This window comes from Zeus faber (genome assembly GCF_960531495.2).
Source record: "Zeus faber genome assembly, chromosome: 2".
In the NCBI taxonomy this organism is placed as follows: Eukaryota; Metazoa; Chordata; class Actinopteri; order Zeiformes; family Zeidae; genus Zeus; species Zeus faber.
The window spans coordinates 33,499,522-33,521,153 of record NC_137189.1 but is presented as its reverse complement, the minus strand read 5'-3'; the positions used below and the strand labels follow the sequence as shown (position 1 = coordinate 33,521,153).

The 21,632-nt window shown below is 44.4% G+C and overlaps 1 protein-coding gene across 1 annotated transcript in view; it reads right to left on the bottom strand.

Annotated features, from left to right (window-relative positions):
* The window catches only part of dgkza (diacylglycerol kinase, zeta a), a gene marked incomplete at its 5' end in the record, with an annotated part of 102,408 nt that overhangs the window by 57,903 nt on the left and 22,873 nt on the right, over window positions 1-21,632 (bottom strand). Inside the window, 6 exons of the mRNA XM_080023889.1 lie at window positions 244-300; window positions 3,301-3,378; window positions 3,685-3,780; window positions 4,408-4,516; window positions 6,012-6,028; window positions 6,122-6,188. Coding sequence (XP_079880015.1) covers window positions 244-300; window positions 3,301-3,378; window positions 3,685-3,780; window positions 4,408-4,516; window positions 6,012-6,028; window positions 6,122-6,188 — 424 coding nt within the window. The remainder of the gene's footprint in view (window positions 1-243; window positions 301-3,300; window positions 3,379-3,684; window positions 3,781-4,407; window positions 4,517-6,011; window positions 6,029-6,121; window positions 6,189-21,632) is intronic.

The window sequence follows — 21,632 nt, the reverse complement described above, 5'->3', positions numbered from 1 at the left end:
AAGCACTTCAAGCATCTCAAGGACCTGGTAAGAACCCTGAGAGAGCCATAACTTTTAAATTTTATTACATATTTGACAATCGACTGTTTCTGCTATCGACCAATGAAGCTGGTAGGAAAGGGTAAAAAAAATTTAAAAAGACCGGGTTGGGTTGACCGGTAAATTCAGATTAGTGAAGTTCAGATACATTCAGATAAGTAGGGTTTCTACTGCATACGGTCTCAGTAAACTTCTACAACTTACTTCCCGGAGGTTCCTCGGGCCCGACTCCCTGAACGAAGGTTTACATCGGAAATTGATCTGCAGAGAGAACGTGGCCAGGAGAGAGAATGGAAGGGTAGAGAATAAGAGAAATTCAAAACAGTTTAGAGATTTACAGTTAACAGTTGAGAGTATAGCTGTGGTTTGTTCTCCATGGAGCTGAGGCAGCCTCAAACACAGAATCTGAAATCGGTGACGTCGCGGAGATGAGTTTGGGAGCTGACAGAAAGGATGGGGGCAGACCAGGAAAAAAAGAAGTTCTGAAGGCGGCATTCTGTGCCGGTAAGAGCTGATTTCGCTACTTTGGGACCTGTCGATTTGGCTCTGCCAATAGGCTTATGGGAAAGGTTGACCTACTATGAGAGAAATAAAAAAAATGATAAAATAAACTTGCGGAAAAGGTTATCCGAGCGATTAACCTCATAGCGTCTGATTCCTTCTCTAACCTTCCAACGGGGGAGCGGATTGCCAGCCTCTTTAATTGCCTCTCGAACGGTTAGATGAAGGGAAGCAACGGGACATTCTGCAGGGGAATTCTGCGGTTTGTGGAATAAGTTCCAACGGGTGCACATGTACTTTTCTGGGCACAAGCACGGCTTATCAATCAGAAAGACGGACAGATGGACGGATACTTCATTGTCAATTTCTGTGGAAATTTGCCTTTGGCTTCACCATGGCCTCCCTGTACTGGAGAACACACGCTGTCTGTCTCAGAACACGGCCTCTAGAGCGACCCTATAAATGTACTGGCCACGCTCACAATCCTTTCCGATTTTGTTCCTGTTCTTGGCTTCAAGGGTGCCCCACCAAGTTGCGATATCTTATGTCAGTAGCCTCTCGACGAGACTTCTGTATTCCACCTCAAAGACACGCCTTCTTCCAGCAAAGCTGTTTAACTGTCGGAAAAGATACAGACAGATACAGATACACTTTTTTATCGGCCGGCGGTTCATTTGATCTGTTTCGCTTGGATGAAGCAGGCCGGTGCAGCAGATGCCGAATTGCCTTGTTGTTGAAATGTGCTATATAAATAAACTTGCCCTGGCTTTAGCGGCTCTTTGGTCCAGTTGGAGCGCTGCCTCAGCACCTGAACGGGTCACTAACGTCATTAAAATACTACCCACTGCTTCCTCGGTGTCACCCTCCCGCAAAAGCCCACTCAAAGCCATATCAACAGCATATTTAAATAGCTTAAAATACAAAGCCATGCGCCCTTGGGATGTGGGAGCTATTGGATGGCGTGAGCGTGTGCTACGACGGGTTGCACTGTAATTGTGACCCCCCCTCGCATAATGTCCCAAAAATGTTTTTGATATAATTTGATATTTAATACTATGTCTCACTACTACAGGGAAAAATTCAAGGGAAATGTAGGCAGAGGCGCGTGCACACACACACACACACACACACACACACTAGATCACTGACGCTCAACCTCAGTAAATAAATCACAACAAGAGAGATGAGATGGAACGGTGAGGAAATAATTGTCACACACACACACACACACACACACACACACACACACACACACACACACACACACACACACACACACACACACACACACACACACACACACACACACACACACACACACACACAGGCGAGGAGGTGCACATAGCGGGATTTGCTCGTCTAAAATATCAGAATCAGAAGCGTCTTTATTGCCAAGTAAGTTTACACGTAAGGTGCGTTCATATAACGCATTGACATATCCCTTCAGTTGAAGGCGTAGTCAGGGTCCTGGAGTCGTACAGGTCCTGGAGCGATGGCAGATTGCAGCCAATCATCTTCTCAGCGGAATGAATTACAAGCTGCAGTCTGCCCTTGTCCTCGGTGGTTGCAGCAGCCTACCAGATGGTGATGGAGGTGAGAATGGACTCAAGGATGGAGGTGTAGACGTGCGCCATCATCGTCTCTGGCAGGTTGAACTTCCTCGGCTGCCGCAGGAAGTACGTCCTCTGCTGGGCTTTCTTGACGATGGAGCTGGTGTTCAGCTCCCACTTGAGGTCCTGGGAGATGATGGTGCCCAGGAGGCGGCAGGACTCCACAGAGTCAACTGGGGAGTCACATGGGGTGAGTGGGGCAGCGTTCTTCCTGAAGTCCACAACCATCTCCACTGTCTTCTCAGTTGAGCTCCAGGTTGTTCTGGCTGCACCAGGCCACCAGATGGTCAAGCTCCCACCTATAGGCCGACTCATACTAAGCAGAGATGAACCGAAAGAGTGTCGTCCGCAAATTTCAGGAGCTTGACAGACTGGTGGCTGGAGGTGCAGCTGTTGGTGTACAGGGAGACGAGCAGAGGAGAAAGAACGCAGCCTTGAGGGGAACTGGTGCTGATGGCCCGGGAGTCAGAGACGTGTTTTCCCAGCATCACATGCTGCTTCCCGTCAGGAAGACAAGAAGTCTGTGATCCACCTGCAGGTGGAATCAGGCACATTCAGCTGGGAGAGCTTGTCCTGCAGAAGAGGTTCCTGAGGAGTCCAACTGCTGGAGGATGAAGTGGAGGGCCAAGTTTACGGTTTCGTCTACAGACCTGTTGGCTCTGTAGGCGAACTGCTGGGGGTCCAGGAGAGGGTCCGCGATGGATTTGAGGTGGGAAAGCACAAGGCGACGGGTCTGTAATCATTAAGTCGCGTGGGCCTGGCCTTTTTTGTTGTTGAAAACGTCTGCGAACACCAGAGACAGCTGATCAGCACAGTGCTTCAGGATGGATGGAGGGACAGAGGCTGGTCTGGTCCGGCTTCGGTTCTGCCTCTTGAAAAGCTTGTTGACGTCCCTCTGACGTCCCCCAAGTTCTGTTTTGTTTTCGCTCCAAACTTTATCAGGGACCCCTGGGCTAAGTCCCACGGACCCCACTTTGAGAGTCGCTCCTCTGACGCGCATAGGTGACACGCTTTTTTACTGTAGACAAACTACCAAATCACCAGACCACGGCTTGCATACGAAGGTAAATAACTCCTGGAGTATAATTTTTGTAAAGGTTATCAGATATGCGTGAACGCCAGGCTTCTGCACCTTTTTGTCCAACTTTACCTTCTCCAGTTGTTCTATACAGATGGTGTGGACGACGATGCGGCAGGCGGCGCACTTCCTGCGACTCACTGACTTTTGCTGAAGAAACAGAGGGCGAGACGGATGTCTAGTAGCAAGGTAATCACAGGCGAGTCACTCCAGTGCATCAGCATCGGAAACACTTGGAATAACTATAGAAGAACGTGCACATAATATATCTGGCTCATAAACTGTGACCTGGCTGATTAGTTTGGCAAAGAAATTCAGTCTGTAGTACCATCACTGAGCACTTGGTGTCAGCAGCACTCAACGGTTGACAATGCAAATTTTGAGATGACATGAAACAATATACTGTATGATCTTCTCCATGACAAAGTTCTGAGAAAGGACGAGGGGGTGACTGACCAGTGTTTTGGCAATACAGTGCTGTTCTCCTACGTAGCAGTAGTCTCCAGACACGTGCGTCTCGAACCAGACATGGTCCCCATAAATGGCCGACTCCTACAGACACACCGTGAGACAGAGACTTGATTTACCAAATTTGAGATGTTTAAAGCCATAGTTGTGGTAAATAGGAGTGTCATTTTGACATTTTTAGACCCATGGCATGCCCACGCCAAGAGATTCTAATGTTATTAAACTATGTAATACTTTTGTATGACATTGTGGATAAAGATATGCATACACATAAGGCGTTAGATGTTTTCAATCAATTATTTTAGTTACCCATAAAGGGTCAATTCTACTAAAAACCGTAGGCGTACTTAATTATAATTTTTTTTATTATTATCATCTGAGCACATTTATTGCATGCTGAAATTCATTATTTAAACGCTATACTTACGTTGAATTTTCCAATTTCCATCATTTGAATATATCTAGCCATAGACACTCAATTTTCTCTCCCAATGTCATGTCAAGTGATATTACAGTTAAATTCTCAAACTGGCATAAGGTCTCACTTGCAGATGGGATTTTTCATTTTCACGATAATTGATGATTCAAATAAAGTTTTTTTTTCCATTTTACATTCATTTGAATTTTGCTTGCAATATAACACTCCGCGGCCGGTCGACACACACACTTTTTCACACGATGTGAAGCTTTTAAAAGGAGAGTAGCACTCACAGTCCAGTCGATGGTGCTGCAGATGGTCCTCTCCGGGTCAGTTCTGTTCAGAGATGAGGTAGTCAGCTGGCTTGGTAAAGTGTGCAGCCCAGATTTGGCGATGGCTTTCCTAGGGATTCGCAGACGGGGGTGGGAAGAGAAACAGAAAGAGGGAACAAGAGAAAGGAAGAGAGAAAGATGCATTTAAGGAAAGAACTTCGCAAGGATCAAACTGAGAGATTATTCACCTCCACTAACACTGTTCACTGTGTGAACAGTGTTAGGGACTCAAATTCCCTTAAAAAAATCTCCGCCGCGCGATTTAAAGCGCTCAGTTTTTAGCCAAATAAAGAAAAAATACACATCGTCCATTTTGATGAGAGCTTGAAACTTTTAGGACTTGTGTCCAGTTTTAACTTTTTTTCAGAAAGGTGCTCCTGTTGCCATTGCCGCTTTTTTTCCCCCAACCGATCAATCACAAATTAAATGGGGCGGAACTGAATGGGGTCATCTGGTGTTTTTGGGTCAATCGTACAGCACCATGGAACTATGGAAGAAAAACTTGTCTTGGCAGTGCTGCTGTATCCAGAATTGTGCGTCACATACAAACTATGAAGAAATGGTGGAATCAAATGAGCCAAACACTGGATGCATCAGTGTGTGTAACAAAAACAAGCACTTCATATCTCAGACCTTCCAGCCCTGCCAGCGCCTTTTTGCCAGAATAAAGTGCTCATGTCTGGTGTGTCTTTATAGCTTAATACCAACGATTAGTAAACAAACTGAATGGTATAGGAAGTTGGCTGCCCATTCACCCACATTACCAATGAAAATACACACAAATCAAAACAGTGTAGCTGTGTGTGTGTGCGTGTGTGTGTGCGTGCGTGAAGTTACATACGTTAGAAAGTTTTCCCAAGTGTCTGAATTAGGATCATAGTACATTTCTGTTTGTGTTTCCCAGATCTGGGCAGAACCGCTTCTTTCAGGAGAGGGCAGCTCCTCGGTCTTTTCGGCCTCGGCGTCGGCGCAGACGTCAGGGCTCGTGGGACGCCCGAGGTAGGGGCTCGTCGAGGACTTCTTGACGATCTGGGCGACGCGACTTGATCGTCGTGGGTTGTACCGGCCGTAAACACCGTAAGCCGTCCCGCAGTTTTGGTCCACAGCGCTTGCGGGGAGTAGATGGGAAGAGTTTCGCCGCAAACAGCGAGGTGGGCGGAGCAAGGGGCGGGGTTTAATATTTTCGGCTGCAAAGGCCTGGGCCAGCTGGCCGTCAGCCTGAAGAAAACCGCTCGTCTCTTCCTCTCCCTCCCTTCCTTCCTCTCCACTGGACTCTGAATAGGAGGAAAGGGAAGTTTCGGCGTCACTCTCTCCCAGCTCCCTCGGATGGATGTCTCCCCCCATCCGAACCAAGCTGGCTAAGAGCATTGAGGGTCCCAGTAAATGGGGTGTGATTGATTTTAGCTGCGGTATGGACCGGCGGCGCACTGCAAAGCCTCTGCGTGCACAGGAAACAGCCAAGCCGCTGGTGCGACGTTGGGCCAGGTGCGATTTACCGTGAATCGCCGCCCTCTGTCTCACTGTGGCTTTCTCTCTCTCAACGACAACGTATTCTACTGAATTACCTTCTCCATCCTGCCCACTGTCAACCTCTTCACTTTCGTCTTCCCTCTCGGTTCCGGCGCTTTTGAAACTCTCTCCAGAAGCGGACTCCTCCATACGTGCCTGGCCTAACCCTTGCCGCCACTGCCCGCTGGTAGCCAGGAACCCTGCGCTGGATCTCCTGCGCGCGCCGTTGCGAGCTGGAGGGCAGCCCACAGAGGAACGTCGGCGTTGCGTCAGGGCAACAGAGGGCATGCCGGCACTAGATTGCCTCCTGGCTTTGCTGGCTGGTACAGCGGGGCTGTGCCGTTGGGTGCTCGCAGCAAGCTTGGGTCGCTTTCGGCGGCAGCGGAAATGGCGCCGAAAAAAGGTATCCATGTTGGGGGATCGGAGTTGGGATCAGCTCTTTTCATGAGAAGTTTCTTTGACCTGTGTTTTTGTTTTTTCTGCTCTTCTCTATGCAGCCTTGCTTAGAGCATCCATTTAGTAGGCAGGCGGTCCAAGGTCAGGATGGATGTTCAGACAATCAGGTGACAGAAAATTGTTTCCATATTAATGGCGTAGGTACAGGCACCGTCGGTGGTCTGAAGTTAATTTTTGAGTGTTACTTCTTCTCCCGGCATTTTCCTTTAAAAGCCAAAAAATAATACTCTATAAGCAGAAGGTCACAGTAAGCCCATTGCAAGCACAGTTTTCACTAATCCTGATGATGAATGGAAGATTTTGCACATGTGCAAGGTACATGGAAGGTGACAACAAGACAGGGTCCGTTCAATTAAACATTTAGCAAAGCCAGTACCTCACTGGGCTGAATTATTCATCCTCTACAACGCCTGGAAAAACACATGACAAAGTTCATTTGTCATACCACTGCCCTTAGCAGTTCAAAATGTAGAAGAACGGCATTTCCCTAAAGCACTTTTGATTAAGCAAAATCTTTAAATATTCATAAGCAACACTCATTGATTTACATAATGTGGAAGAACATCTCTGATGCAGTGCTGTGTCGAACACATTCTGGTCATTAAAAATAAATAAATAGAAATGGTATCCATGAATAGTTTGGAGCATGATGTGTCTTGCGACTTCAGACCTGCCAACCTTGGGGAAATATTTTGAATACCACAACAGTGTAACAGGGAGTCTCCGTGGCGTCTGAGTTACTGCAGCTAAATGACTCCAGTAATTCACACTGTGGCTGTCTCTTAACGAGGCTTATCACATCGTATGTGAGCTATGACAGCTAACTATATAAACAAACGTATCTCATGAGGATATATGCCTTAAAATGCATCTTCTTGTAAAGTCACCGAACATGTTTACCAACTAGAGTTGGACCGATTGCAATTTTCTCGGCCGATTCCGATTTCCAATTTAAAAAAATAATCGGACCTGATGATTTTGATTTTGGCGGACGCAGACTTTCATTCAATTGTATGTTAAAAAAAAAACATTGACCATTAAATATCTTTGTTGTGTCATCATTTTGAGTTTATATGTTTGATCTGAGAAATTACATTTTCCTATAATTTGGTCTCACTGGGTATATCTTCTGCACGTCGATGACAAATACATCATGTGATCTGATCACACTCACGTGATAGGACAGCTGCCCATACCGACTACCGCTGCAATTTTGAATAACTACAATAGTGAGATTGCTGATTTTGTGCGTTTACTATTGGAACGGTCATTCATTCCAATAAAACAGAATATGGAACTGTTACCAAGTTTCAGTATGATGCAAACTGTAACTGGACACAACATATAATAAACATGGAGATGTCTAGTTTGAACTTCAAATTAAAGTCTCTTTCACATTTAAGTGCGAATATGCTTTTCTATTATACCCCTTTCCCACTGCTCCAAAAACTCGGTTACACCCGCAAACATCCGGCATTTGTCACCAGTGGGAAAGGAAAAAACCCAGGTCTCCGTCCCGGGTCAAATTACCCTGCTATAGACCTGGGTTTTAATCAACTCAACCTCCGATCGGTCAACCCACTAAATTTGGCCCTGTTACCCGCCCTGTTTTTTGTTTTTTTTCTAAGTTATAAAGTTTTATGTCGTTGTTTGTATAAGTTGCTGTCTCCTCTACTGTTTGGTTCCCAATCACACTGGAACCATGACACACCCCTTTTCCGGCATGTTCGCGACGTCGACCGTGACGCACCAGAAAAAAAAAAACAGCGTTTCTCCTGGCAAAGGGAAAGGTGTCAATCGACTATTTTTAGTGGCTCGGTGTGAAAACGGTATTATATATATATGCTTCTTGCCATTCCAAAATAAACTGCTATCATGTCGGGAAAAAAAAAGGAATAATAATAAATGACCGACCCTCTTGCATTAAACCAACTGAATCAAAAAAGACTTTAAACACAAGCAGGGCAACAACCAGAGCAGCCGCTGGCGTGAGAGACCGTTTGGTTTACCCTGAGGTACCTCCAAACAGCCCACAATTTCTTTGTTTCGCTCCCTTTTTAGAGGGTCAGCTACGTAACAATGTTATATTACGTTCGTATCGGGTTTGCATATTGGAGCATTTTTTTACGAGTACATGAGCACAGTATCGGGCGTCTACATTTGAACAGCACAGAATCGGAAAATAAATCTGATCGGCCGGTCACGGTGACGGCCGATCGATAGGTGCATCTCTATTACCAAAGCTTTATATGTTGACATTACGGTCACATTTTTGTATTATTACTCCCCCACTAAACCATTTAACCTCATCAATGCAGCGCCGGTGGATAAAAAAGTACCGTTGCGTATCAGTTGATGTTGCGTGAGTGAGAGGAGAGGGAAGGGAGGGCTTAGAGAACGACAGGTCATAGCATCTGGCCCAATCCTAGGGATGTAGTTTAAATACCCAATAAATGTACAGAATGTTTTGTATTGTACGATTAATTGTTTCCGTAATGAAAAAAACCCATATATATATATATGGGGTTTTTGTGGTTTCAGCTGGCATTTTTTACCCGTGTATTTTGACCAAGAATTGTGTGGTTGGTACACAAGATGCATGCAGGTTTGGCAGGTCTGCCACTTTTATGAGCACCGGAATGGAACTTCAGCATTGTAAGCTACGGAATTTGTATCCAGTGGCTGGATACACCCAAACAAAAGTTACTGTTGCCTTGAAGTTTGGTTGTACAAGTACATAGTAACCTGGGTGGCACGGTGCTTGCACTGCTGCCTACCAGCCAGAAGCTCCTGGGTTCGAGCACAATGACAATGGGGTGCCATTGTCATCGTGCTCAGGCATTTTATCTCCCGCTTAAGGGCTTTTCTATGTGGAGTTCTCACTGTGCTCACATGGGTATCCTCCGACATAAAAAAGGACCCCAATTTAAAACATGCAGAACACTTTTCTTGTCCGGCCCTGACAGCCAGGAAACAGGGCTCGGAAACCACAGATCCATCAATTGGCCATATGAGGTTTAAATTACAAAGAACAATGGATGAGGATATCAGTTACCAGTATTGGGTCAGATATTGTTCTTGCAAAAATGACTTGATTTCCGAACCCGATAACAACTAAAGGTGACACAGTTCTGTTGAGTTTGTGTTACACCTTTTATATTTGGAACTCGGTGGCACTTTCAAAGCAGCCAACTATCAATTACCAAAAATAATAAACACACAAGGCTTTTAAAATCAGTGATCTCACTATTGTTGTTACTGAAAATGTCAGTATTTATATGGACACTAAATCTGCAAGTGCACAAGATTGGGTGGTGCAAACTCATACTTGGTGCAAAAAGACAAAGAATTTAGATGCTATCACCAACTGTGAAGACGACATGAAAGGCACGACAACCACATCTGAAAAGAAAATCTATAAGAATCGCTTGATTGTCTGGACCGATAGCAGGAGACGTACGCACTGTACAACTGTACTGTACGTGACATTAAAAACGACGCTCTGCCATCCTTATCTGACAAATACTACATTTTTTAAAGCAATCAGAAAGGCAGATCCACAATTTTAGAGTTTAAAACAATCAGTAAATACGTTTCGTTAACGTTGTTGTGCTGACCCTTGCTGCTAAGACGGTACCACACCTTTCACAAACAACATGAGATAAAAGATCTCATCTTGTCAAACGTCTCCATAATCTGCGCTTACAGGTAATCAGAAGTCATCACTCGTGCACACACATCATTAAGGCCTCAGAGCTCTAGAGCCAAATCATCTGCCTCATACTCCCTGGAACACACTCATGATCCTCTCCTTCTCTTCTAATTTGTTGCTATAGAGGTTACAGTTAGTGACCATGTGCCATAATTGTTGTAATTACAATTTTGCCCATACCCGATTCAACTCTGTTTTTAATCAATCTCCTGTTGTCTGTTTGTAGTTTTTACTTGTGGTGATTATCCCCCTCTTGGAGAAGCATGGAAGATTAATTGTTTATTTGATCAATCATTGGTAAGGGGATCTGTGGGGACTATGTCATATAAAAAAAGTGACCACAGGTGCTGCAGTTATTGTAAGTGTTTTTCATCATTATTAAAGATTAGGAATTGAAACTCCACTTGCAGATTAAATCTGCCGTACGTGCAATGGTATATAAATACCCTCTGTTGTATGTAGTAAAAAAGGAGCAAAAACACCCTAAAGAGCATACAGGGAGTTTCACTTGACGTATCTCACAGAGTGAGTCAAGCTCTTGACGGTAAAGGCCGCGCTAGAAAGAGGTAACAGCTGCTGTGATATTTTACATAGTGGGAGGAGATGGAAAGGTGATGGAAAAATGTAAACTCCATTCATTTAATTCCCTTCAATGGTATCAGTTTTTCTTTTCTTTAAGGGCAATACTTTTTTAATTGTGGAAATGGAACTAATCCTACTATATAATTACTAGTTTGTACTATTCATTTTGGCCACCACCCACATGACTATGTTTTAATATTTTCTAGGTAATATTCAACCTGGCCATGATGAATAAGTAGTTCATCACTCAATAAATAACCCTTTTAACTGTAAATTCTGAACAAATATTCTCTTTGTATTTCCCCTGCTTACCGCTAAGCTCCACTGACTTCCTCATAAAAGGGCAAAAATTCTTCGGACATTTAAAATACCATGAAATCATATTGCCAGGTTCGTCTTACCAAAATCGGAAAATGTTGTTGTGTTAAAAGTTAACAGTGACATGAAAAGCTGACTTGAAAAAGCAAAGATAATAAAGAGTCAAACAGAGGATATATCACAATCATCGCCAGTCTTCAGCTATGAAAAGGTTTTTTTTCATTATAGTGATCAGACACACAGACAAGAATAGGGCTATCTTTATGAGATGGAGGAAGAGTCCAGGGTGTTTCTGTTTCAGATTAAAAACGAACACGGGTGGAAATTTTGCCATCCTGGCGGCTGTGGGCATGAATGTGGAGAACCTTCAATCAAACACCTCTTTGTTCATTCTGGCCTATTGCGCTGCTTGATGTTTTGGACAAGGGCAGTCAAACTCTATTGAAGTCGCAGACCTCAATGCATCTTCATGTGGGCTGAGTTACTTCTCTAAGCCTTGACCATGGACATGTCTCATGAAGGTAGATTGACTCGTGAGCGCGCTAACTTTCTGTGACCCCCCCCACCCAGGATTTGGTGCTAGAAAGTTTTAGAATTTAGAATAATCAGATCTTTATCTCAGAGTCTCTGTTCGAAAAAATTGGTGCCAGTCCACATGTCCTGGAAGATTTCATTGTCCCGGACAAAAGGGGGAGATTCTGGTCAAATATTATCTGTGTATATTGAGCTCAAAAACAATTGATAGGCAGGCTATACAAAGAATGAATTCATGAAGGCATGTAGATTTATAATATTTTTGTATCGAATATTTAAATTAAATAAATCCCGTCAGTTAACGCTGTAAAAAATAAATAAAATTAGGAATATTACAACTTGTAATCAAATAATTTCCGTTGTGAACAATACATAATAAGTGCAGCCACTTTAATTAACGTTTCACTCCAAATATATATAAAAACTTTAAAAACAAAAAAAATATGGCAAGGAGGTCTAATTAAATACTAAAGTTTGTGGTCCTCTATGTCTCATCGACATATTATACAACACAATGAATATTTACCGTCTGCTTTGGGTTGGAACTTAAATATCCCAGAAAACGCCAAACTATGGCTGTATGTGTCCTTGTTGTCACGTTACATCTTTCTGCTTCTCCTCAGAGTTTTTGACGCTGCGGCTCTGTCTCCGCTCCGTGTCTACTGTGTTTACAAGCCCAACCTGTCCACGAGGGAGGAGGCGTGGCTTATTTCTATATTGACAAATGTGATTGGGCCAAGGTGAAAGGTCAGCTTTTCATCGTCCAGACTGATTGGCTTTCCGTTGCAACTTGCCGAATGCGGAAATGAACAGATCTGCGGTATTTTTTTCACGAAATGATCGAGTCTATTTTATTTTGACACCAGAGGAAAAAAAATTGCAGATAATTATCGTTATCTCCAGTAATCCAAATTGCGCTTACAGGGAATTATTTTCACTAGACATAATGACCAGAGAGATTTAAATATGTTCAACAGATTTTCCCGGCCAAAAACCGGAAATTAGCGGATAACGGAAACTCTGCTTTCTCCAAGTCCTAAAACTAGACAATGAGAACCTAATTAAACAAATAACACAAAACAATATTATACTTTTTAATTTACGTATTAGACCAAATTATTCAACATCAAACGACTTCATCTGAAAAAGCACGTGAACCTCTTATCATTTCACCCGGGGAGTAATTGGAGTCACGCGTGTCAATAATGGGACGACAATCAGGTGGGAGTTTAAAAAAAACTAGGTCATGCGAGGAGTTCATGCAGGAAAGCCTAACAACAACAGTGAGCTGAAGCAAGAGAAAGTTGTAAATGACTGTTGAGATTCGTGATGAACTTCAACTTTAAGTCAGGAAAGCCTAATGTTGACAGGCTTTGAGAGACAGATCCCAGATGTCCGTATTATATCTGGAGTGACGCTAGCAGGTAGACGGTGTCTATGACCTGTTAGCGACATATACACATTTGCAGCTATAAACAGTGAATACATACATAATGAATAGTGAACGGGTCTTCTATTAACCTAAATTGCGAGCGTACCAGGCCTTTATTGTAAGCAGGCTCATATTAGACGCAGGCTTCTATATCTAATCCCCTCTCCCTCCTGCTCGTAGCCACCCTAAAAGTCCCGCTTATGGTGGTAGTTTTCCCAGTTCACCTTGAGCACCTCTAACACTATATAAATACCAGGTCGTGCACAGAGCATCAGTGGTGAAATAAGCTTAGCTAAGAGCGAGGAGTTTAGGATAAAACGCTGTTTTGGGAATAAACACCTGGAGTAAAAGCCGTCTTCAGGGAGACCGTGAACGTATGCTATGGACGGCAGGAACAAAAAATAACTGTCCCATTGGTTTGACCGTGCGGGGTTTGGTTACATTAGCATTAGCTGCATGCTAGCAGGCCGCAGAGCCCTGACCTGGCCTGTGGAGGAGCCAGCAGGGGGTGCCGGAGAGCAGGGAGTCCCACAACCAGACAGCGACGCTTTGAGGTGAGCAACTAGTCACACAGGACTGGGTTCAGCAAAGGAAGATTTAAACATGGAATTTACTCCAATTTAAACTTCTTAGATGATAAATGCGACTGGGCAGCGTCTTCAGCAGACATCCTCCAAGTGCCTCAGAGGGAACTGCCTTTTTTTTTTCGCCGCGATTTTGAAACCTAATTGTATATATTCTGGGTGGTTGATAACGCATTTATCTGTGGTATTTATTTTTGTTTTACAGGCACTTTAAAGTCTTTGGGTGCAGGTCTGTGCATGTTGCACGCAAGTGTGCGCGTACCACAGTGCAATGTCCTGTCTGTTACGCAATGGCTGCCTTCTAGACCTAATCCCCTACCATAACAGGGGGGAGAGAGAGAGAGAGAGAGAGAGAGAGAGAGAGAGAGAGAGAGAGATTGGCGGGTGGAGTTGGGGGGGGTCAGAGGAAGCATCTGCCAGTATATAAATATACACACTTGAGTATGTATTTGCATGCCACTGTGGAACTTACACACAACACTGTATTGTCAAAGAGTCAGAGTGAGAGTGTGAGAGACAGTGTCAGAGAGAGAGAGAGAGAGAGAGAGAGAGAGAGAGAGAGAGAGAGAGAGAGAGAGAGAGAGAGAGAGAGAGAGTGACAGAGTGAGATATGGGAGCCCGATAAGAGGCAGGAGAACCGTACATCCTTTTAAATATTAACATACGTCATATGAATACAGCATGAGAGGACCGGTTTCAGTGCAGTGCGTACCTTTCTTTAGCTTTTTATATAACCAAACAAGGACTCAGCTCAAGCCGCCATATGGATGCTGGGGATGCTGGCCCCAGCCCCACTCACACCAGGAATTGTGTCATTGCGAAGTAGGGGGTCCTAGCGCTAAGCTATACAGTTGGTTTGCATGATATGTAGCTCAGCAACTATAAACAATAAAACACATATAAGGAAACATCATTGCACCATCTACACCTGCTTCATGACTCAATGCAAACCACAGCATGTTTACTTTGGGTAACAATTTATATGTGGGCAAAATTGTATCAAAATTATTATATTTTTTGACACAGCTCACTAAATTTCCAGGATTGATACAATTTTATCTTAAAATGATAGCTTGCTCATTTTTGGACTCTCCACTCCACTCGCCACTTTGCTATTGGTTGATGCCATGATGAATTTTCTGCTGTCGCAATGACTACATTGTAATGAATACAATTTGGTGTGAACTTTAGGGGTTACAAAGAAAGGCCTCTGGTAGGGTTGCCACGGTTATAGGTGTTACATGGTGTTCGGGCATACACCGATTGTAAATGTGGTGTGGGGATAGTGTGGTTTGAGCAGCCACACCTGACCTGGATCTAGATTTTTGGGGTCCGAGGATCGGAGTGGCTGCATACCTGTTGCTTGTTGGTTGGTCTCTATCTGCTCCTCGGTTAATTCCAACTAACACTCTCTCTACAATAAACTCCGTCTTCTGTGTCTCTGTGCCGGAGGGCCCTGAACACACCACCTACCACGCGCCTACCACACAGGGTGGCTCGTGGTAGGCGAAACTGCCACAGTAAAATACTAAGCATGTTAATAATCGGACACCACAAAAGTGAAAGTGGCTTTGTGCGCGCACAGCAGAGTCGCACAGAAGCGGAGTCACATTCCACTTATCATGGGAGGAGAGGAGAGAAAGAAGGCTTTAGAAGACCTTAGATCAGGTCTTCATTGGGACCTGTCTCCCTCCATGCGTAATTAGAGCCTGTGCATAACGGGGACATTCCGACACTCCCGTTGTAAAATGTCCGGTGTTACCGGTAACACTGGTATTGTCATGAGTTTATTTACCGGGGGGAAAAAAATTCATCACCGTGGCATCCCTAGCCTCGGGTCAAAATATCCAGAATTTTGGTTCCAGACACCAGTCGGCCAGATATGAACATTGGATTTCCAAGGTTTCCGTGGAGGTTATATTTTCGCTTAAAGTTGACACTGCACAGATCCTAGTAAAAAATACAAACGTACGTCTCCCCGTTATGTTGCGTTATAAAATAAAAATAAATAAAACCGTATATTCTGTGATAAAATCGCGATCGGTGATTGGAATTTTTGCACGATCGCCCAAGCCTACAATGTACACAGTTGTTCAGCGGTATTTTTTAGTTTTGACCCTCGCCTGGACTGATTCTCGGATTTTGGAACGCGGACTTCGCTCTATCGTGACTGGCTTGGCTAGCTCTAGTTAGCCTGGAGGCTTCTTAGATTCTGCCTCCTTCTTTTCGGACTGTGAGAACTGTCAGTGCCTGGTCCTCAAACTCAGCGCTCTCGAAGATATGGTCTTTAGAGACATCCATAGCCTGCATGAGGACGTTAAAAAAAAAGTATGAACTATTCATGCGTCTGATCAAGCGTTTCTGTTATGCGGTAATAGCTGGTATGACCAGGAAAATCTGTTGAAGTCCGACATATTTAAATCTCTCCGGTCATAATGTCCAGTGAAAATAATTCCCTCCAAGCACAATTTGAATTAGTGCTGGGTGGATCATTTTGATAAAAAGTCTGCAGATCTGTTCATTTCCACGCGAGGCAAGTTGGAATGGGAGCCCAGTCAGTTTGGACGATCTCAAGCTGATTCCGAAAGCTTCACCTCTGACCAATCATGTTTGTCGATATAGAACTAAGCCCCGCCCCCTCCCTCATGGACAGGTTGCGCTTGTGAACTCAACTTGAACTTGAACGAGACACGGAGCGGAGATGGAGCCGCAGCGTCTAGAACTATGAGGAGAAACGGAACGATGATGTGTCGTTAGTACACATACAGTGGGGCAAAAAAGTATTTAGTCAGCCACCAATTGTAAAAGTTCTCCCACTTAAAAAGATGAGAGAGGCCTGTTATTTTCATCATAGGTACACCTCAACTATAAGAGGCAAAATGAGAAAAAAAAAATCCAGAAGATCACATTGTCTGATTTTTAAAGAATTTATTTGCAAATTATGGTGGAAAATAAGTATTTGGTCAATAACAAAAGTTCATCTCAATACTTTGTTATATACCCTTTGTTTGCAATGACAGAGGTCAAACGTTTTCTGTAAGTCTTCACAAGGTTTTCACACACTGTTGCTGGTATTTTGGCCCATTCCTCCATGCAGATCTCCTCTAGAGCAGTGATGTTTTGGGGCTGTTGCTGGGCAACACAGACTCTCAACTCACTCCAAAGATTTTCTATGGGGTTGAGATCTGGAGACTGGCTAGGCCAGAAATGCTTCTTACGAAGCCACTCCTTCGTTGCCCGGGCGGTGTGTTTGGGATCATTGTCATGCTGAAAGACCCAGCCACGTTTCATCTTCAATGCCCTTGCTGATGGAAGGAGGTTTTCACTCAAAATCTCACGATACATGGCCCCATTCATTCTTTTCTTTACATGGATGAGTCGTCCTGGTCCCTTTGCAGAAAAACAGCCCCAAAGCATGATGTTTCCACCCCCATGCTTCACAGTAGGTATGGTGTTCTTTGGATGCAACTCAGCTTTCTTTCTCCTCCAAACACGACAAGTTGAGTTTTTACCAAAAAGTTCTATTTTGGTTTCATCTGACCATATGACATTCTCCCAATCCTCTTCTGGATCATCCAAATGCTCTCTAGCAAACTTCAGACGGGCCTGGACATGTACTGGCTTAAGCAGGGGGACACGTCTGGCACTGCAGGATTTGAGTCCCTGGCGGCGTGGTGTGTTACTGATGGTAGCCTTTGTTACTTTGGTCCCAGCTCTCTGCAGGTCATTCACTAGGTCCCCCCGTGTGGTTCTGGGATGTTTGCTCACCGTTCTTGTGATCATTTTGACCCCATGGGGTGAGATCTTGCATGGAGCCCCAGATCAGGGGAGATTATCAGTGGTCTTGTATGTCTTCCATTTTCTAATAATTGCTCCCACAGTTGATTTCTTCACATCAAGCTGCTTACCTATTGCAGATTCAGTCTTCCCAGCCTGGTGCAGGTCTACAATTTTGTTTCTGGTGTCCTTTGACAGCTCTTTGGTCTTGGCCATAGTGGAGTTTGGAGTGTGACTGTTTGAGGTTGTGGACAGGTGCCTTTTATACTGATAACAAGTTCAAACAGGTGTCATTAATACAGGTAACGAGTAGAGGACAGAGGAGCCTCTTAAAGAAAAAGTTACAGGTCTGTGAAAGCCAGAAATCTTGCTTGTTTGTAGGTGACCAAATACTTATTTAACCGAGGAATTTACCAATTAATTCATTAAAAATCCTGCAATGTGATTTCCTGGATTCTTTCCCCCCATTCTGTCTCTCATAGTCGAAGTGTACTTATGATGAAAATTACAGGCCTCTCTCATCTTTTTAAGTGGGATAACTTGCACAATTGGTGGCTGACTAAATACTTTTTTGCCCCACTGTACATCCATAGTTGCCGGTTTTTTGGGGGATACAGGTACTTAACGACCGAGTTCCACTCCTATGACCAGGTCATTAAGCGAATTGGCCGATGAGCAAGGACCCGTGTTATTTCACGGTAAGGGGGCGTGGCCATTGCAAACGCTAGTGTAGTGAATACTGACAGACTGCGGGAACGAGACTGAGACTGAGGTGATAAGATAAGAAGTATACAGTGTATATAGTATATATAGTATATATAATATATACTATATATAAAGGAACCTCCGGCCTGACCACCATCGCCTCCACCCAGGCTAAGCACATTTTGTGCTCCATGTCCTCAGCATTGATCGCACTGGAGTTTGACACCACCCTGCCTTGGCCCGGGTCCACTCTCACTGAGGGTGAGTCGGGCCCATCTGATGCCCCAACGGCTGTTAAAGAGGATGCATGGCCCAAGTCCCGGACCTGCTCTACCCCAGAGCCCTTTACTTTGGTGAAGAGTGAGGGGCTGCGAGGCGATGCTCCACGCTGGAGACTCTCCGGCTGGAGAACAGGTTTCGAGCCCAGGATGAGCAGGAGTTCCCCCCTCTGGGTGGGGATTGCATGTCTCCGTGCCATTGAGTGTACGGCTGCCCTCCCCACTGCCACCAGCCTCCTCTCTGACCAATGACCACACCTCGGCGGTCTGTCTGTGGAGGACCGTAATTCTCAGTGCAGGGTTTCCGTTAGAAAAAATTGGTGCCGGTCAACGTGTCCTCGAACATTTCAATTTCCCGGAGAAATGGGAGCGATTCGGGTCAAATATTATCTGTGTTTGAGCTTAAAAACAATTGCTAAGCAGTCTAAACTGAGAATGACATCATCAGGGCATGTAGATGTATAATATTTATTATTGAATATTCAAAATAAAATAAGACCCATCAGTAAAAGCCAAATATTTAGAATATTACTACTTGAAATCAAATAATTTCTGTTCGTGAACAATAAGTAGCAAGTGTAGCTGCTTGAATGAACATTTCAGTAAAATAAAATTTTGATCAAATCAAAAGCAAAATAAATATGGCAAGTATGTTTGAATAAATAAAAAAAGTTTGTGGTGTTGTCCGTCTTCGTCGGGACGTCCTGTCGACATATTTTACACAATGAATATTTACCGTCTGCTTTGGGTCGGAGCTTAAATATCTAAAATAAATGCCAAACTATGGATGTATGTGTCCCAACGGCTCATCGTCTTTCTGCTTCTCCTCAGAGTTCTAGACGCTGCGGCTCCGTCTCCGCTCTGTGTCTAATGTGTTTACAAGCGCAACCTGTCCACAAGGGAGGGGGCGGGGCTTAGTTCTTTATCGAAAAACTTGATTGGTCAGGGTTGAAACTTTCAGATCAGCTTTAGATCATCCAAACTGATTGGCTTCCCGTTGCAACTTTTCGAGTGCGGAAATGAACAGATCTGCTGACTTTTTTTAAGTGATCCACTCAGCACTAATTCAAATTGTACTTGGAGAGAATTATTTTCACTGGACGTTATTACCGGAGAGGTTTAAATATGTCGGACTTCAACAAAATTTCCCGATCAAAAACCGGCAATTACTGGATAATGGAAACACTGCCTACGTGTCATCGAGTGTACCGCGACACTCTCCACCGGCGCTCACCTGGAGTCATCGAGGGATGTCCAGTGTGCACCCTGGGAGGACCACCGAGGTGGCTGCTGAGAATAGTCGTGCTGGCTGTTCCCCCGTGCTTCGCTGGGTCATCCATGGTCCGTCATGTCCAGATCGTCAGGTGCCGCACTTCCTGCCACCCAGGTGCACTTGTGGAGGGCATTAACATCGCCATTCCACAGCTCCCTCAGTGTCTCCCCTCTGTCTCTGTGTTGTGGTGCATGTAGCCACTAACGTCCTTAAGATGCGGCAATCCGTGAAACGTAAAAAGATTTTGTCTGCCACATAAACGCTATTTTGAACACTAGCAAACAGTGCATTGTGTCAGGCCCACTGCCCTCCCTTTTTAGCGATCTAAAGTTTAGCAGATTAAGGCAACTGCACATCTGGCTGAAGGGCTACTTCTGTAACAGGGGCATCCCCTACGTGGACAATTTCACCACCTTCTACCATAGAACAGATCTCTTTAAGGACGATCACCTCCATCCAAACCATGCAGGATCTCGTCTGTTATCTATGAACATTGGACTTACTCTGCACTCCTGCAATGCATTCACCATCTGAAAGTCAGTCAGTCCATATCCTGAACTTGACAATCCCACGCATGCAGAGACAAACTACTCCTGTAATAATAAACAGTAGACATAAGCCTCATGAACTTCTCCAGCCGATTTCCTGCAAAAGTTATTATAACCCTGAAAGTTTTATCACAAGAAGAAAGAAGAAGAAAGAAGAAGAAAGAAGAAGAAAGAAGAAGAAAGAAGAAACAGTCTTTAATTGTCACACGACACTCCACAACACATGCTTGCACACACACACACACATGCACATGCTTGATGGTGGCCGGTGAAATGGATCCTCTGCATTTGACCCATCCTGGCTTGTCCTTCCTCCGGGGGCACAGCCAGGAGCAGTGGGCAGCATACGTGGACGCGCCCGGGGACCAGGTGATAAGTGTCCATCGCTGGTCAGACGATGATGGGTGCATGTTTTTGAGGGGGGTCCTTACTGACGTGAGGTGGAGGAAACCCCATGTGAACACGGGGAGAACATGCAAACTCCACACAGAAAGGCTCCTGGTTTTTTTTTGGAAGATAACCCGCCGGAGCACGGTGCCAACAGCGCCCCAGGCGGGAATCGAACCCAGGACCTTCTTGCTGTGAGGCAGCAGTGCAATGCACTGCGCCACCGTGCCACAATGGCCTGGGGTTGATGCATCTTATCATCTGAATTATATGCAAACTATTGAAATTAGATCACCTGAGAACTCTTGTATCACAGGCTGACCTCTATATCCTGGTTCTGACAGAAACCTGGCTTAAACAGAGTATGCATCATTCTGAGGTTTCACTCCATAACTATAAATTGTACAGAATAGACGGAGCTGGAAGAGAGGGTGGTGTAGCTATTTATGTGAAGTCGCCTTTGCCTGTTACTGTTTTAAATTCTGTCACTGTACCTCATTCTTCCGAATTCATTGCTCGGAAAGTAAACTTCTCTAGAAATAATTCAATTAATGTGATGGCTGTTTACAGACCATTAGCAGACTTACTTTCTCAGTGCAACAACTCAAGAGATGCTGGTTCTAGGTGACTTTAAACTTAATTGGATGATTGATGAGCTGACCAGACTTGATTTGAAGGACACTTCAAAATCTACATTGATAGATTTGATTCTGTCCAATAGGAAGGATAAAATTACTGCCTCTGGAGTTTTTGCCCTTGCCGTTAGTGACCACTGTCCTCTTGCCTGCGTAAGAAGTGCCAGACTGGAAAGATCAAGCTCTAGGATTGTCATGAGGGATGCCACCGTGAGGATTTTTTCCCCACCGGTTAATAAACGCATCACGACACCAGTGTTACCAGTAATACCAGACATTTTACAATGGGGGGTGCTACTTTTTTTGTTTTTTTCTGAGTAAAATAATGCACGCTGCTTATTTTTTTGTTTCGGAGTAAAATAAAATGGGAGTAAAATAAAATACATCTAAAATAAAAACACAATGTTCTCAATGTGTTATCTGAGAGGAACAGGGAAGAGCGGTGGACGGAGGTGG